This window comes from Pavona decussata, unplaced genomic scaffold, assembly GCF_977016875.1.
Source record: "Pavona decussata unplaced genomic scaffold, jaPavDecu1.1 SCAFFOLD_8, whole genome shotgun sequence".
Taxonomy (NCBI): Eukaryota; Metazoa; Cnidaria; class Anthozoa; order Scleractinia; family Agariciidae; genus Pavona; species Pavona decussata.
In genome coordinates this window covers 1,880,001-1,896,776 of record NW_028145431.1, presented here as the reverse complement: position 1 = coordinate 1,896,776, position 16,776 = coordinate 1,880,001, and the positions used below count along the sequence as shown (strand labels likewise).

The window sequence follows — 16,776 nt, the reverse complement described above, 5'->3', positions numbered from 1 at the left end:
AGAGACCGCTCAGACTTGTGGGAATCAAAATGGTGCTTATTGTTTATGGTGACGGAATGTGAAGGGAATTTTTAATCAATCCTTCAGTTAGTTTACGTCTCATCTTTTGTTGTGCAGGTATGAAAGATAACTTTTATTTTTAATTTTAATTTGCAAAGAATCAACAAAAATCATTCGTTAGAATCTTTTCGACTTCCTGGCGTTACGAACGGAATCGAACTCTTGATCGTTTGACAAGTTTACAATGTAAGATATAGTGTAAGTTAATCAAACCTAATCGAGTTAGCAATTGAACAAAACCGAACTTTTCCAAACATGCTCGTTCCCTTGAAAACGGTCAAAGATTATTTCCATGACGCGGTGATTGCGACATGCACTTGGTCACTCTTTGGTAATTGCCTGCCGTTAAAAATATTATAGCATCGGAATGCGAGCGTGACAGACCCATGCCACGTTTGTTTGTTTGTTTGTTTGCATGTTTGATTTGTATTGAGCATTGATCGATCAGTTTGTACGTGGGTACATCGATACTCACATGTAAGGTGGACTTCGTTAAAATTTCTGCTAAAGTTTGCGTTGTTTCAGGACTTTTTGTAAAATTAATGTGAAAATAATATTATTGTAATTGAACACTGATGGAAATTTGTTTCGTTTAGTTGATTACCGAAGCCAAGCCGAAATCACTGCAGTGCAGTTTCTGAACGATTCAACTAGAAACATCTGGGCACTGTGTACAACTCTTCACTCTGATCCTACGGACGTTTTCTGGCCTTTGTGTAATCAAACAAAATAATTTTTTTTTTCTATGTTTGACAACAGGAAGTGTTTCTGATCATCTGTACTAATGGAAAAACGAACGTAGTGGAAGCCTTAAGCTATTGTGGCTTATCAATGGAATTTGAAAATGAAGAAGATCAAGGGCAAACTGGTGAAAAGAAGTTCACAGACAGAACTTGAAGTTAATCATCACAGTGTATCTGATTGGACAAAGTATGATGAGCGTCTTATTGAATGTGTAAAGAATGGAGATGTGGAGAAACTCAGGATTACTCTGGGGAAAAAAGGAACATCGGCAATTAAACTGGGTCCAAATGGAACAACAGCTCTTCACACTGCTTGTTTAAATGGGAATGTTGAGTGCCTTGATGTGCTGCTTGAGGAACAGCCTGACCTGTCAGTTGTAAACAAATCTGGCTGTAGTCCTCTTCATGTAGCTGCGCGGTCAGGAAACACAGAATGTGTGAAGAGAATCTTACAACTAAAGGTTCATGTTGGAACTCAAGATGGCAGAAAAATGACAGCTCTTCACCATGCAGCTGCTAAAGGTCATAAAGTGTGTGTTGAACTTCTGGTTAACAACAGTGCACCACTGAATGGTAAGGATAAAGATGGCAGAACACCTCTGTTGATGGCTATACAAGGCGCCCATGAGGATGTTGTTAAACAACTGCTGGAGAGAGGATCAAAGGTTAATATAGCTGACAATTCCAAAAAGACTGCACTGATGTATGCGTCATTACTTGGTCTTTCCAAGAACGTAGAAATGCTTCTAAAGAGAGGAGCCAATCCACAGCTAACAGACAGTAACGATCACACAGCTGAGGACTATGCTCGTTTGTGTCATTACCAAGACATCATTGATCTCATACACAGTGCTCCTTCTATTGCGAACTGGGACGCAGATGAAACTTCGGAAGATACAGAGCATGAGGAGGACAACAGCATACCGACTGGTGAAGCCATTTCAGAGTTTAGCAGTCCAGAAGAGTCGGAAGCTGATACATCAAGTAATTTCCTTCACGACAGAACAATGCCAAGTCCCACTGGAATTCCAAGCTCAGTAAATAGCGGCAGTTTATCAGCACAGGAGTCTTTCTCATCAAAGGCTTCAACAACTCTGTCTTGTTCTAGAGCACCAAATCAAGATTTGTCTGACGACATCCAAGAACTGGAAGAGGAAAATGAAATGCTCAACCAGGAGTTAAACAAACTAAGAGTACAATACCACAAAACACTAGAGAGGCTTCGTAGCCTTGAAACTCAACAAGAGCCAAAGATTTCTGATCCCCCAGTGATTACAAATCATGTAAATGGACACGTCGAGGAAGAAATATTAGAGGAGAGAGAGAAAAGAATAGAGGAGTTGGAAAAAGAGGTAAAGGGCCTTATAGATAATTTAACAAAGGAGAAAGAGTCCAGAAATGATGCCGAAGAAGAAATTGTGACTCTGAAAGCCCAGGTAGCTTCATATGAGGATGACGTAGTTGATTTTCACTCCAGTGAGAATGATGATGACATTGACTTGCCAGGGGTGGACTCGAAAAGCGGTGACAAACTGACCAAATCTAACCAATCAGAGCAGCTTATTTCCCTTCATGGTCAGATCACAACTCTCAAACTTGAGAATGAAACTCTCAGAGAACAACTAAAACAGAATTCTGGAGCAAGTGGAGATTTTCTGCAACCTCAGGCTGACATACCCACCATTCCACTCACCGTTTATCAGCAGCTAAAGGAATCAAACGAAGATGAAATTTTCAAGTTGACAGAGGAATTGGAAGAATTAAAGATAACAAACGAATCACTTCAAAAAGCAATCTCCGAAAAAGGGCCATGTTCCCAATGCAAGCTCCTTAAGAACAGTTCATCTGATGACAAAACAGAACACCGTTTGGCCGCTGACTTAAAACAACTCAAACATCAATTTGCGGTTGCTGAGAAAGAGCATAGAAACACTCTTAATGTGTACAGACTGCATCTTCTTAATGCATACCAACAAGAAATGGATCCTCAAGTACAAGAAGCTATTCAGATGATCATCAGATTACGAAGCAGTGAGCAGTTTTGCTAAAAAACGTATTAAAACACTTGTAAAAAGAACTTAAAAACACACATGGCATTAGGAATCTTCACATACAGATGAGTTATATTTTTAATATTTTTTTATTATTCTAAACTTCATTTAATAGTGTTATAATATTACATTTATGTTACCTGTGGTGGTAGCTTTTAGAACACAAATTACCTTAGAATATACCTCTTAAGGTGGATTTCCACTGTCGCGTAAATTTTACGTGCGTACAGACGTGAATTCAGCTGGTTTTACATACGTAAATAAAATAAGGAGCAATGTATGAGCTGTGTGCGTAAACGTAAAAAGTTGAGTGCTGTTCAACTTTTTACGTTTACGCACGCGGCTCATACATTGCTTCTTATTTTATTTTTGACGTAAAGCCAGCTAAATTCATGTCTGTACGCACGTAAAATTTACGCAACAGTGGAAATCCACCTTTACCTATCTCAGGTGATATGACAATTCAATTAACTTAGTGCATGTAGAGTCAAACTTCTGTTAAGGTTACTTTTCACTAGTGATTGAGTTACAGTTGTAATCAGGCACACAGAACTTTACAATCTACAGAAAATCAAACAATGGAGTTCTAAGCAATTTTTCCAGTTGCGCTCTACAAGATTCTGTCACTTACAACCAGGTGAAAACCAGATTGTCAGCAGGTGGCAAGCAGTAGTAGTTCTAAGAATAAACTAATCACAAGGCCAGAGAACAAGCATTGTGATTGGTTTATTCTAGTTCTTCCACTTGTGACTCTGACAATCTGGTTTTCACTCAATCATAAGTGTCACAAGAAAATGAAAACATTGTGATTCTTGCGACTCCTATTCAGTTGAGGTTACAACTCCATTGCAGTGGAACCTCAATCTCAAGGGTCTGTTATATCTAGGTTCTCTTCCATGCATTTTTTATAGGCTGTGCTGGAAAATATTGTTCCTTATACCGAGGATCTTCATTATATTGGGATTCGTTAAATTGAAGTTCACTGTTTGGTTTTCACTGGGTTGTTAGTGCTCTTACAACTCCATCTCTGACTTGATACTAGTGAAACCAGCTGGCTTTATATTAACACCAAAGGGAGAACTGAGCTGTCTGTACAATAGAGATTAATCCTTAGAGTCCTGAAATGAACATGTCTCCCAACATTTTTGTTGTAGTCTTCTTTCAACTATTGCAGCAACAAAAAAATTACTAAGCATGTTCATTTCAGGGCATGCTGCACCAGGTAATGTTTTGCACAAGTTGTGTTGTCCAATGTTGAGTTGCAAGAAAATTGCATGTTGTAACATAGTCTATTCACTAAATATGCAATTTTAGGCATAATCATGATAACTGGCAGTGTGAGAGGAGTATTATCTATTATTAGCCTGCAGAGCAGGCATTTTTGGGTGCATTCCAAAGCGCGTTAGTAGGCCGCCATTTTGGATGCGTAGAGAATTGGGACTAGTGGAGGAGGGGCGGGTGAGAGCCGTCATCCTCTCCCTAGGAATCATTTTTGGCCTCGCCCCAACCCTCTCTCAGCTTTATCATCCAAGATGGCGGCATAGAGTATTCGTATCCTTTATCGTATCCCCAAATACGCCTGCTCTGCAGGCTATATTATCTATGCTCCATTAAAAAAATAATCTGATGACCTTTTTTAAGCTGCCAGTAGATTTTCATCTTTACAAAATTTACCTTTTCAGGATAATGTAACCATTCTGAATATTATGCTCACAGTTGGATAAAGTTTTTAATTTTGCACAGCTCAAGAATATTGGCTTGAAATGATAAACATGGAATTTTGATCAAAATCTCAAAGTCAGTATTTTTTAGTCCTAATGGCAGTTTGTGTACTTACCAGGAAAAACAAAAATTCTGGTTTCAAGCTGCAACATTGCCACTTTAAAAAGTGGAAATTCAAACATTATTTTTTTAAATTAGTTTTTACAATTTTTTGTATGTTTTTTACCTTTTTTGTACCTGTCATTTTCTCCTGCCAATATTTAGGCTTTTTGTATGTTAGGATTTATACACAATTTATACACAAATTATTTCAAATTGTATTTTTCTATTTTCATTCCTTGCAGAACCTCTTTCCTTCATTGTCATGACACAGATTTTTGTTTATTTCAATAATATTATTATAGCCCATCAGACTGCCTTAGTCAATACAACCTTAATAATTAAGGTTGTATTGACTGCGGCAGGGCTGAAAAAAATAATTTACACTTTTACACTTTACACTTTATTATTACTAACAACTGTCATTTACATAAGGTTCATTTCCGCCCACAAATAGCAGGTGCTAGTTGAGGCAGGCGAAGATATATCCTACAAAACCTTCCTTTTAGTTAGATATGTTATAAAATGAAAAATGGCGAGCTTTGCTTTTAAAATATTGTAGGTGTGGATCTTAAGCAAGCTGGGAGCCTTTCAATCCCCTTTTTGTTTACTTATTTATAGATAAAAATTTGGCACCTTAAGAAACAATTTTCACAGCCCGTTTCCTTATCACAAGAATGCCATGAATAATTTTAATAATATAAACCTTAGCTTTTTAAATTTATCAGGACACATTTACTGTTCAAACAAAAGTAATAATAATAATAATTGTTTTCTACCAATTTTACAAAACATTCTTACCATGTGATGTTTTTATATTACAATGCAAAGTGTTTTATTCTTATTCCTCATTATAATAAGTTATAGATTGTTGTGTTATATGTTTTTGTATATCATTATTAATTTATTATTATTATTTTTATTATTTAGTACTTTTTTGCATCACAACTGTGAGAGCATAAGCATGACGAATTCAAAGCAATTTGCACATTCTTGTAAACTATCCATTTAGAATGCACAACATGTATTGTTGTTTTTCCAATTTTTGATTTTTTTCCTTTTTTTCGGTGTGAAATTTTTCAAACCAGATTAATTTATATTTCCCTGGTTTGAAAAATTTTAAACTAGAAAGATTTAAACCAGAACATATATAAATTCCCATGGGGGTGGGGGGGGGGGTTACTCCTTGGAATCTTTGGTGGGGGTGTGTGGGTCGGTTCTCCAAACCGTGACTCTATTTCAGACCAAATATGTAATTTTTCAGTATCTTTTTTCAGATCTGGTCTCTCAAATTCTTACCCATGTTCAGACCTGGTTTCTAGAATCCATACCCATTTATCGACTTTCAGACCAAAATGGTTGAAATCTATGCCCTATTTCAGCCAAAACGGCTATAAAACCATCATCCATCAAACCGCACATACATATATAGCTTTATATACGGAAGTACACCCCCCCCCCCCCGGATAAAAGTAACTTAACTTTCAATTGTGCATATTTATATGGAATTTTTAAGTTATACCTAACCTATAACTAACAGCTTCGTGTATCTGAGCAAAAGTGTGATGAATTATACACTCTTTGTTTGAAATTATTATTCGACTGCCGAACCTTTTTGGGGCCTATTACTTTCATAGAAATGGCCGATCGTGCCATTTATCATTTGTGACAAGTAAGTTAATTTTTCAGTAGATAATGTGGAAAATTAGGTTGTTGAAATTCCTGAAATTCTCACCTCCCGGGGCCAAAAAGCCGTTCAAATGCCCCATCCGTGCTTCGATAGCTCTTTTCGAGGACAAATTCTTTTAGCTTCCATCGATCACTGTTCTTGCTTTGCAGACAGGTCCGAACACCTTCAAGCCCGCCTTGAGTGAGCCGTTCGCCCACGAAGGTGAAATCCTGTACTTGAAAACTCCTCAACTCCCAAGAACCAATTCCGCCTGACCAAGAGACTAAACCGGCTCAAATCCCCCACCGTGATCAAATTTCCCCTCCCCGAGCACTATGCAAGGTCAAATGCCCGGGATATGCCTGGAGGGGATTGTTGAAGGTTCGAAATCATCGGTGTTTGATGTAAAAAGTCCATAATTTAATTTCATGGATTTTGCAGGCCTAAAACATAATGCACACGAGCGTTGTTAGCCTTTTTAAACCCTTTCCCGCCAAAGGGAAATGCCGAAATTTTCTAAATCGTTAACTATGAACTGGGAGACCACATCAAATCAAATCAAATCAAACTTTAATAATCACTCCTCGCAAGGCTTTTTAGTAACTATTTACAATATGAATAACAAATACTAATATCAGGACAATACCATTTAAAAGTTATTTTTGGGGTGTGCTATAAATCACACCAATCACAGAGATGGAGGAGGTCACATATTAGAGTGAGAAAAGTCCAAAACGAAAGAAGAAAAACATTAAAAAATTTTGCTATTTGTTGTACATATTGGGCATCCCTAAACTATAGCTTAATGTACAACTCTCATTGCATTGCTTGCTGTAAAATATCAAATGGACCCTTAAGGTAAAAAGGGAAAAAAATCCAAAAGTTTGGGGGGTAGTAAATCAAGTCTCATATAGGAGGGGGTCATGATTTTACGCCTTCAATTTGTAGAACTTTCCAAGATCTGTTGGTTGTGCAAATTTCACTCAAATTGACCAAATACTGAGCTCGTAATTGCGTCTTGTGCCATGTGGAACTCTTGGGAGGAAAAGAGTTAAGAGGAGTTTCCTCTGAATTTGCCTCACCACGCCTGAGGTTGACTTTCCACGGAGACTTACTTTACTTTACTTTTATTATAGCTTAACTAAGGGAACGGTGATAACTACATAAAAGAACGAGCAAAAAATATAAAACGCGCCCTTTTATTTTCCACATCGCATCTCGCGATACAGGTTGGTGCCTCCTAATACAGGGATATTTTTGCACGGTTTAAAACTATACGGAGAAAGCAGAACTTAGCAAGTGCTCTTGGTATCCAAAAAGAAAATTTGGGGTAACCATGCATTTTTCAGAGATAATAAAGCTTCAATTTGGAAAAAAACGCAAATACATTGCTTTGTATTTTGCTGTTGTTTAGAATAATCGTTGCTTTATATCTCTAAAAAATGCATGGTTACTCAAAATTTTCTTTGCTAAGATCTGCTTTCCCGCAAAGTCATAAGTCTTGGTACCTAACACAAAAATGCTTTCATTATTAGTAGGCACCGTCCTTGGAATCGCTTCACGTGAAAATCAAGAAAATTAAGGGCTTGATCACAAGTTCAGGTTTCGGTGAAGACAGTATTATTTATACACCTGTTTCGACAAAGGTTGTCCAAGAAAAGCGTAAAACTGTACGCGACAATGCCGAAAGGTAGTCTGAGAAATACCCAATAAATTTCAATAAAAGCTCAGAATCCATATTGCCTTGACCGTATATAAATCTCAGACTACCTTTCGGCATTGTCGCGTACACTTTTACGCTTGTTTTGGACAACCTTTGTCGAAACAGCTGTATATGCGCTTGGTCGTTACATGCAATAAGTTTCAATGATTTTCATTATTCCATATATGAAATCGAATTTTTGACATGAGAGTGAAAGTAAATGAAGGGAATAAATAATGATAATTGAACTGAGTGGAGTGCAATTTGGTCTGAAATCATACGCGTGATTTCAAAATCGAAGGAGCGCGCAGCGCGAGTTTGATTTGAAATCACAAGTATGATTTCAGACCAAAATTGCGCGACACAAAGTTCAATTACCACTTTATTACACCTATTTTGAAATCACAGAGTATCATTGTCAACATTAATATTCTATTTTTGTTACTTCATTTCCATTTTGATGGGCTAAAGAAAGGATGCGATTTAGAGCAAAAAATGGTGCAATTTGGGAATAAATCGCACTGTTGAGAGCCAATCAGATTGCAGGGATCACCGGTGATTTCAAAATGGATGTAATAAATTGTTTTATTACACTGACATTTACTGAACGTTGATTTTAAAGCAGTGACCAATAGTATGAGGGCTTTATTAAATTAATTAAATCGACGCTTCCGATGTTTACTTCTTATCATCAGCAAATTAAAGTCTCAGCCCCCGCCGATAAGACTGAAACAGCTCTTCACCGCAGAGAAACAATATTAAAACGGAAGCCGAGAATAGTATCCGTTTGTGTACATTTGACGTTCTTACGGACGTAAATTTTACGTAGCTTCTAAAATTAGCGGCGATATGTGTGAGCTGCCTAGCCGCAAAAGTGTCTAAAGTTGAACAGCGCTCCACTTTTTACATTTTCGCAAGCCTTCCATACATCGCCTAATTTTCCGTTTACGTGCGTATGGCAAAAACAAGTTAACACAAGATTCTGGAAAAATCCGAGTTGCCTGCTATATGAGGGGGGTGAATAGGTCTACGGATCGGCGGATTTGGTGAATATTTTAGCCTGGATTCTGGATTCAGAGCGAAATTTTAACGGATCTGCGGATCCTATGATCACAGCGGATCGCGGTTTTATCCAGTTTTTCGGCCCGGATTTTGGATTTTGGTTGTTAGGAAGTTCATGTTTGCTCTTTTTTTCTCGTATCTGCAAGACTTTGTTTCGGTACAGACGTTGGTTACATAATATTTCGTTGATAGTCATCCTCAACGCTAAAACACAACATCACGCAAGGCAACTCCAACAACTGAAGTCGCTTTGTATCTCGCGTATCATCTAACGCGGCAAACAATTTGCGGATTCGGATTCACCCCCCTCCTATGTTTAATCAAGAAAATTAACGATGATAAAACAGCATGCCGTTTCGACGACTTCATGTCGTCATTGTCTAATGAGTAAGATGGAAATAACGGAAAGGCATATTTTAGGGGTATTGAAAGTGAGAAAATAAATTAGCATGAAAGCATTCAGGTAAAGAGTTTCGCGCAAATGGAATCTGCTGGCGTGTTCAGTTTCGGTCTTTTGTTCTTGATCCACAGCATTTCATAGACCAAACATTCAAATTTGTCACGGCTTTTCTTTATGACTTTAAAGTTCTTAATTAAGTTGTTAGGTGTGATGCGCGCCCCTGAAATGTTTTCCGATCACAGAATGTTTATGCTCCCAAACGCGTTGATGGAGGTGGCGGCAAGTGTACCCAATATAATTTGTATCACACAAATCACATGTGAATTCATATACTATAGCTACACTTTGGTGGTTGATCAAGGGAGGCTTTTCCTCTGTGACTCTCAGATGAATGAGCGATCTTTTTGCTCGTGAACACTGGTTGTAGTTGTTCATTTATTTTCTTTCTGAGGTCGCCAAGTTGCCTGCGAACCACGTCCGCCGATTTCTGATCTTTAAATGGCAACGCAATCCGAACAGGGCGGTCAGAAGGTGTTTGAACTGGGTCTATAGGATTCTGGAGACGATTGATAGCTGAGTCGATGAGTTTTTCGGAATATTTTAATTTTTAAAATATCCCTTCTAAGACCGAAACTGAACACGCAAGCGGAAGTTCATTCGCGCGAAACTCTTTTCCTGAATGCTTTCACTTTCAATACCTATAAATATGCCTTTCTGTAATTTCCTTTCTTCTCATTTGACAATGATGACATGATCGTTAATTTTCTGGCTGTGGATTTTCCATAGAAAAAAAAATGGCATGGATTTTCGCACCTTCAGCCCATTTAGTAACTTAGACAGCGAGCCGTCTACATTTAACGTTTTTGTAAGCCTTTCTAATATTCCGTTTTCGTGCGTTTGGTAAAAAATAGGTTAACACGAGGAACTGGAAAAATCCGAGGTGCTTGCTATTTTGATCAAACATTCCAGTTACACTTGCCAATCGTCAGTAATGCAACCTGACTTCACGGAAGATGAGACAAAAAATAAATAAATTTACCCCGATTTACCGTACGAAAATATTTAAAAATGAAACTGATGGAAAGAAAATGTTCAATACTTCAACTTGAAAGGCTAAAAAGAGTATAAAATACATGTACATTTATTCAGCCTATTTTCGACTGTTTTTGAAATGCTTTGCACTTGTTTGGCAAGTGCCTTTCATATCCCTTTCGCTAAGTACAAGAGTCCAGTCCATTGAAAGTCCAGTCCACTCGTGAATTTATACCCATGTCATATGTTGAAAATAATCTGATCACAATTATCCATGGTCCAATAATCGTATCCGTCTATTTATCTTGGACAGACTATGTAAATTTTCATTTCCTCCGGAACTGACTCTAATCATCCAGAAGCTTTTTTGGTTGTAGGAAGAGATCTACCCAGGGTCTGATTACAGAGAAGGTCATTTCTTTGATGGGATTATATCCGTGTTCCAACATCTCCGCGCCCACAGCTTTGAGCATCACATCTGCCACTTTCTGTTCAATTTTGACCGTCACAGCTGTAACTGGAAATGTCCTTATTCTTCTCGCTATAATTATCGACCCAAATCGCAACCTGCGATCGCCATTCAACGTCCTCGTGGCTAATCTCGCGGCGGCCGATTTGATCGTAGGCTGTTTTGCGTTGCCCATGTCAGTGGAATTCTACATCCGCGAGGCTTCGAGCCAACGCTTAAAGCTTCTTCCTAGAGACGATGCCAGACGTGTGGGTTACTTCATATCTTCCACAGCGTCGCTCTTCAGCTTAGCTGCGCTGACTGTTGATCGATTTATTGCCATTACTTACCCGATGAAATACAGAGCGAAGTTGAACTCGCGACGAACTGCCGTCATTTCACTGGGGATCTGGATTGTCTCGATTGGGTACCCGTTCCTGTATTTCAAAGTTGGCTATTTGAAATATCAGTTCTTCTTCGCCAACACAGCGGTCGTGTCCACGTTTGCAGTTCTCTGCCTGACATACGCCAAAGTTTTCAAAGTTTTCAAAGATCAAGTCAAGCGCTGGGATTCACTTTACAACGGCCCAAACAATCAAAATCATCCCAAAAAGAGCACAGTGAAGTGGGAAAAGAAAGTCACCAAAACATTTCTGGTCATGTTGACACTTTTCATCGCCTGTTTTCTCCCATCGCTGGTTCTTATCTACATCATAAGTTTCTGCGGAAGCTGCAACTGCATGTTTATTCACTGGGCCAGAGATTTGAATTACATTTTAGTCATGGCTAACTCAAGCATGAACCCTTTCGTTTTTGCCTGGAGGCTGAGGACCTTCAGGAAAGCGTTCGCTAAAATTTTAACGTGCGGGCCTATGGTGCGAAAACTGCGCTCTGTTTCGCTACAGATCAACATCTCAATGAATTCATTGGTACCTACATTGGCTTCGTGGTCTTCTAGTAGCAACGTACACACTTGAAAATGCATGACGCATTGATAATGATTGATGGTTTCTGGATATCTGATTACTGAACGCGAAAGCAAAGGATTATGAAAATGACATTTCCTGTTATTAGGAAAATGAAATTTTCAGTTTCACTTTACCTTTAACGCCTTTATTTAAACTGGAAGACTACTTGAACGAATTTGGAATGAAACGATGCTCACATGATATCCAATTGTTTCAAGAGCCCTGCACTTATCCTTCGGCAGACATAACAACTCCGATCGAGATAGATGTAAATATCAAATCGCAGTATTTGAAGGGGTAACTTTATGGAGTCAATTTTAAAGACATGACAAAAGGTTACAATTACTCCATCATGTATCGTGACTAAATGGTTCCGGCCTTATTTAGTTTTTAGCTAGTTATTTACACGTTCTATTTACTCAATCGTGTTAGCCATGAAGTTTGTAGCGTGTGGAAAAACAGATCTGGAATAGGAAACCGGATTTGAGAATTGATAATCTTGTGTCGCTGGAGCCAATTTTTTTAAACAACATCAACTTAAATATCTCGTGGTTATTCAAAAAAAGAGCAATGCCTCGGGTGCATTTCTCAAAACTCTTGACCTTAAAAACTATTTACTTGCTGCCGTGCACAATGCTTATTACCTGAGACTGGATTGTTTTGTAATTTCAGTGAAAGCTGACACGAAACAAACTTGTGACACGTTGGGCTTGCTTGCACGGATAACTTCAAGTCGAAAGAAGACAGGTTGACACGTTGAAAAATAGTTCTCGGGCAGACTCCCTGAGAGTTTAGGAAACGGCTCCCTGGATTTAAAATGATTGTTGCCGGATCGCTGAAAAACGTGCTCAGCGATTATCAGTGGAAACATACAATGCAACAATATTTGCGTGTTTACACCCAAGAGCATTGAAAGTATTACCGACATGTCGAAACTTGTATCAAAATAACATTACTTACTGAAAAACATTGCATTATAATAGAGCATTACAATATGTGAATTAGTTTGATGTTAAAGTTCCAATTTGTGCCAGTTTAAGAATATGGTAACAAGTTTGTAAGGTTTTTGTTTCATGATCAATCGCCTGTTATTTTTCTTTATTTAAAAAGTTTGTAAAATATAATTAAAGGACAAGTTTAACACACAGCCAAGGCTATATATGGAGATTTTAGCTGAAAAGTCTGAACAGGATAAATAAAAACAAATGAAAAAAAAAAGGTGAAAATTTCATGTGTCAGTCAAAGCTTTGAAACTGAACAAGCAACGAAAAGAACGAAACATTTACGCTGCACATAACCACAAAGAGAAAGAACCTGACAGAGAAAATGCAAAGGAAACATTTGGCACAGCGTGATGAAAACAAAGAAAATCAAACCTAATATAAGTCCGTCAGCTAAAACTTTGAAAAAACAAAACAAAAAATAGCAAGGGAAGAAAAGAACGACACTCATGCAGAACATGACCACAAACAGACGCAACCCAAGAAGGTGAGAAAATGCAAAGGAAAATCCGTGAAACCAACGCTAAAAAGTAGTGTGTCAGCTGAAGCTTTGTGAAAAAAACATTTATTTCGTTTGAATAATTAGCTCGTTTAAATAATTTAGCGCTTAGGCCTGATGAAAAAAATGTCAACAGTTTTTTAACTACACCGTGAGGCATTTACCAGGGTATTTTCAAAAAATGCTTAACGCTGGGGTCTGGGAAGAGCACTTGCAATTGACTGATGCATAGGAACGCTTGAAAAGGACTCTGTTACCTGCATTCGCTCTGCGTTTCCCGTGCAAAAGTTAAATTAAGCTCCCTAACATCAGTGACACACGAGGCGATGCTTTATTGCTCTTACCACATTTTGACGTCATCTGTGGCCTTTTACTGAACAGACGTACGGCAACATGGAACCTGTTTACGTAAGTGGCGTTAATTTTATAAGCCACGTAAAGTGCGTCAAATGTACACTAACGGATACTATTCTCGGCTTCTGTTTTAATATTGTTTCTCTGCAGTTGAGAGCTGTTTGAGTCTTATCGCTGAGACTTGAAACGATTATTGAATTAAGTTGAAGCATTGATTAAATTAATTTTCTAGAGCCCTTATTCTATTGGTCGCTGCTTTAAAATCAAAATTCAGTAAATGTCAGTGTAATAAAATAATATTATTCCCTTCATTTACTTTGGCTCTCATGTCGGAAACTCGATTTCACGTACTAGGAATCAAGTAATTGTACTTTTTGAAACTTACACCAAGTAAAGATCAGGCGCAAATATAGATACTGTCTTGACCGACAATTGAAACGTGTCTGAGAAGTCCAATCTGTGATCACGCCCTTTTTTTTCCCTTTCCGCTTAATTTAAGGTGGCCGAATACAGTTTTTTAGTGCACAGGTGTTAGAAGACGTTGTTTGGAAACTCTGTACTTCTGGACGCCCAAAATTGGTATGGTGTAAGACTAACTAGGAATGAATGTATTTTCGTACGTTTTGTTGAGCTAAGTACCGTTTCCATGGCAACGCAGCGAACTATTAAACGTCTACAAATAGTGGGTTTCCTCTATTTTTAGAAAATGTACTCATCAGATTTTTTCCATTTTTTTTATCCAGAAAAAACTCACAAAAGACTGACACAGTTGCACTACTTTCGTGTAATTTTAACAGAGAGATCTCCTGCAAATATTGATTTTGCATTTTAATGTTTTGTGAAGATACCCTCTGTTAGATTTAGGTTTCTCTTTGTAGGCGAGTTACGTTTTTAGGGAACTATTTTCATGCCGAATGTCACGAAATTCTAATGAGCGGTTCCTTAGAAAACAGTTCATTTCCACGAAAACAACCAGTCACAATTTTTTGGTCAAATGCGCATGCGTGGCTTTAATCGGGTTTCATGGCAAAGATGAAAAGCATGCAAAAGGTCTTGGTGAATGACTTTTTTGCTCGGAAAGAAAGGAAAAAGAGTCCAGAAACGAGAAACTTAGTTCTTTAGGATCAAAACTTAACTTTATTATCCATTTCATGTGAAATTGAGGGATCACTTTATCGACTGCCGCATTTGCGTATCACAATTCTAGCGCGTTAAGCAACGACGACGGCGACGACAACGCCACAAAGCAATAGGTTTAATTAGCAGAAACAATCATGGTCATCATGTTCAGCAAAGAGTGTCGTTCTTTTCTTCTCTTGCTTTTTTCTGTTTTATTTTTTCAAAGTTTTAGCTAACGTACTTAGGTTTGGCTTCCTTTGCGGTTTTTATCACGGTGTTCCGAAAATTTCCTTTGCATTTTCTTTGTCAGGTTCTTTCTCTTTGTGGTTCTGTTATTAGCGTAAATGTTTCTTTCTTTTGGCTGCTTGTCGTTTCAAAGCTTTGACTGACACAAGAAACTTTCACAAGCTGTTTTTTTTTTTCAACTTTTTATTTGTCCTGTTCAGATCTTTCAGCTAAAGCCTTCATATACTTGCTCTATAATTGTATTTGACAAGTTTTTTAACTGAATAATAATATAGAAGATTGGTGCAAAAGCCTCACAACTTGTTACCATTTTCTTACACTGACACAAATTGGAACTTAGAAAAACAAATAATTCACATATTGTAATGCTCTATTATGAGATAAGATTATTTATTTTTGGTAAGTAATGTTGTTTTGATCCAAGTTTCGACATGTTCTGTCGGTTAATACTTTAATTCTCTTGCGTGTAGACATGCCAATATTGTTGCTGCATCGTACCGTTCGTACATAATCACTTTTTTCAGCGATCCGGCAGCAATCACTTTAAATCCAGGGAGCCGTTTCCTAAGCTCTCATGGAGTCTGACTGAGAAGTATTTTTCAACGTTTCAATTCGTCTTCTGTCGACTGGAGGTAGTTACTGGCCGTGCAAGCCAGCCCAACGTGTTTCTTAATCTTGCAAAGTTTGCTTCGTTTCAGCTTTCAAAAGTATAAAACAATCGAGTTTAAGGCAATTAGCATTGTGCACCAAGCACGTAAATAGTTTTTTGGTCGAGAGTTTTGAGAAATGGGACGCGAGGCATTGCTTTTTGTTGTTGTTGTTGTTGTTGTTGTTGTTGTTGTTGTTGAAAGGTACACTACTGCCGCTGTGCGTGAGAAAGGCGGGATGCGGACGGAATATCGAATAGGAAAAGCCGGAATCTGGAAAACGTTCACAGAAATAACTAAGGTCGTTTACGTGCAAAAAAGAGCCAATCTCTGACATATACATTTCTTAGTTTTCTTGATGTATTGCATTTTTTGCAAACAACCACGAGATATTGAAGTTGAGGGTGTTATATTAGCTCCAGCGACCCAACATTACCAATTCTCAAATCCGTTTTTTTATTGCGGAGCTATCTTTCCACACTATAACAAATTCATGGCCAATACGAGTTGGGTATCTAGAACGTGCAAATAAATCGCTAAAACTAAATAAGTTATCAGTTAGTCTCGATACATGATGGAGCAAATTTAACCTTTTGTCATGTGTTCAAAACTGACTGCACAAATTTAACCCTTTAAATATACTGATTTGATATTTAGATCTATTACAGAGCAATTAATGTCCGGGAAGGATATTATTAAAAGTGCAGGGCTCTTAAAACAATTTAATATCACGAGCATCGATTTATTAATTTCAAATTCGTTCAAGTAGTCTTCCAGTCTATAGGCTTTAAAGGTAAAATGCAACTGAAAATTTCACTTTCCTAACCCCCGCAAATGTCATTTTCATAATCTGTTACTCCGCGTTTTATCCAGATTTTATGAGTGATTAAATCATCAATCATTATCAATATCCATTATGATTTCAGGTGGGTACATTGCCACTAGATGACCACG

The 16,776-nt window shown here is 37.8% G+C and overlaps 3 protein-coding genes across 3 annotated transcripts in view; 2 read left to right on the top strand and 1 right to left on the bottom strand.

Moving 5' to 3' along the window:
* The first annotated feature begins 10 nt into the window (after window positions 1-10).
* LOC146488841 (uncharacterized) lies at window positions 11-2,990 on the top strand. The gene is made up of 2 exons (XM_085114107.1): window positions 11-117; window positions 820-2,990. Exon 2 carries the CDS (start codon window positions 905-907, stop codon window positions 2,849-2,851), a length of 1,947 nt encoding a protein of 648 aa, XP_084970233.1. The 5' UTR covers window positions 11-117; window positions 820-904; the 3' UTR covers window positions 2,852-2,990.
* A 7,348-nt stretch (window positions 2,991-10,338) lies between these two features.
* Window positions 10,339-13,493, top strand: LOC146488840 (adrenocorticotropic hormone receptor-like). Its single transcript, XM_085114097.1, has one exon. It carries the CDS (start codon window positions 10,964-10,966, stop codon window positions 11,963-11,965), a length of 1,002 nt encoding a protein of 333 aa, XP_084970223.1. The 5' UTR covers window positions 10,339-10,963; the 3' UTR covers window positions 11,966-13,493.
* Window positions 13,494-15,062: 1,569 nt separating this feature from the next.
* Window positions 15,063-16,776, bottom strand: part of LOC146488839 (adrenocorticotropic hormone receptor-like) — a 3,387-nt gene continuing 1,673 nt past the window's right edge. The window contains exon 1 of the mRNA XM_085114085.1: window positions 15,063-16,776. This exon is cut by the window's right edge and continues 1,673 nt beyond it. Within this exon, the coding sequence (XP_084970211.1) occupies window positions 16,745-16,776 (32 nt within the window). The 3' untranslated portion in view covers window positions 15,063-16,744.

Bases quoted from the DNA above. Each gene is read 5' to 3' on its own strand.
- LOC146488841 (XM_085114107.1), top strand. From the start codon at position 905: ATGAAGAAGATCAAGGGCAAACTGGTGAAAAGAAGTTCACAGACAGAA.
- LOC146488840 (XM_085114097.1), top strand. From the start codon at position 10,964: ATGGGATTATATCCGTGTTCCAACATCTCCGCGCCCACAGCTTTGAGC.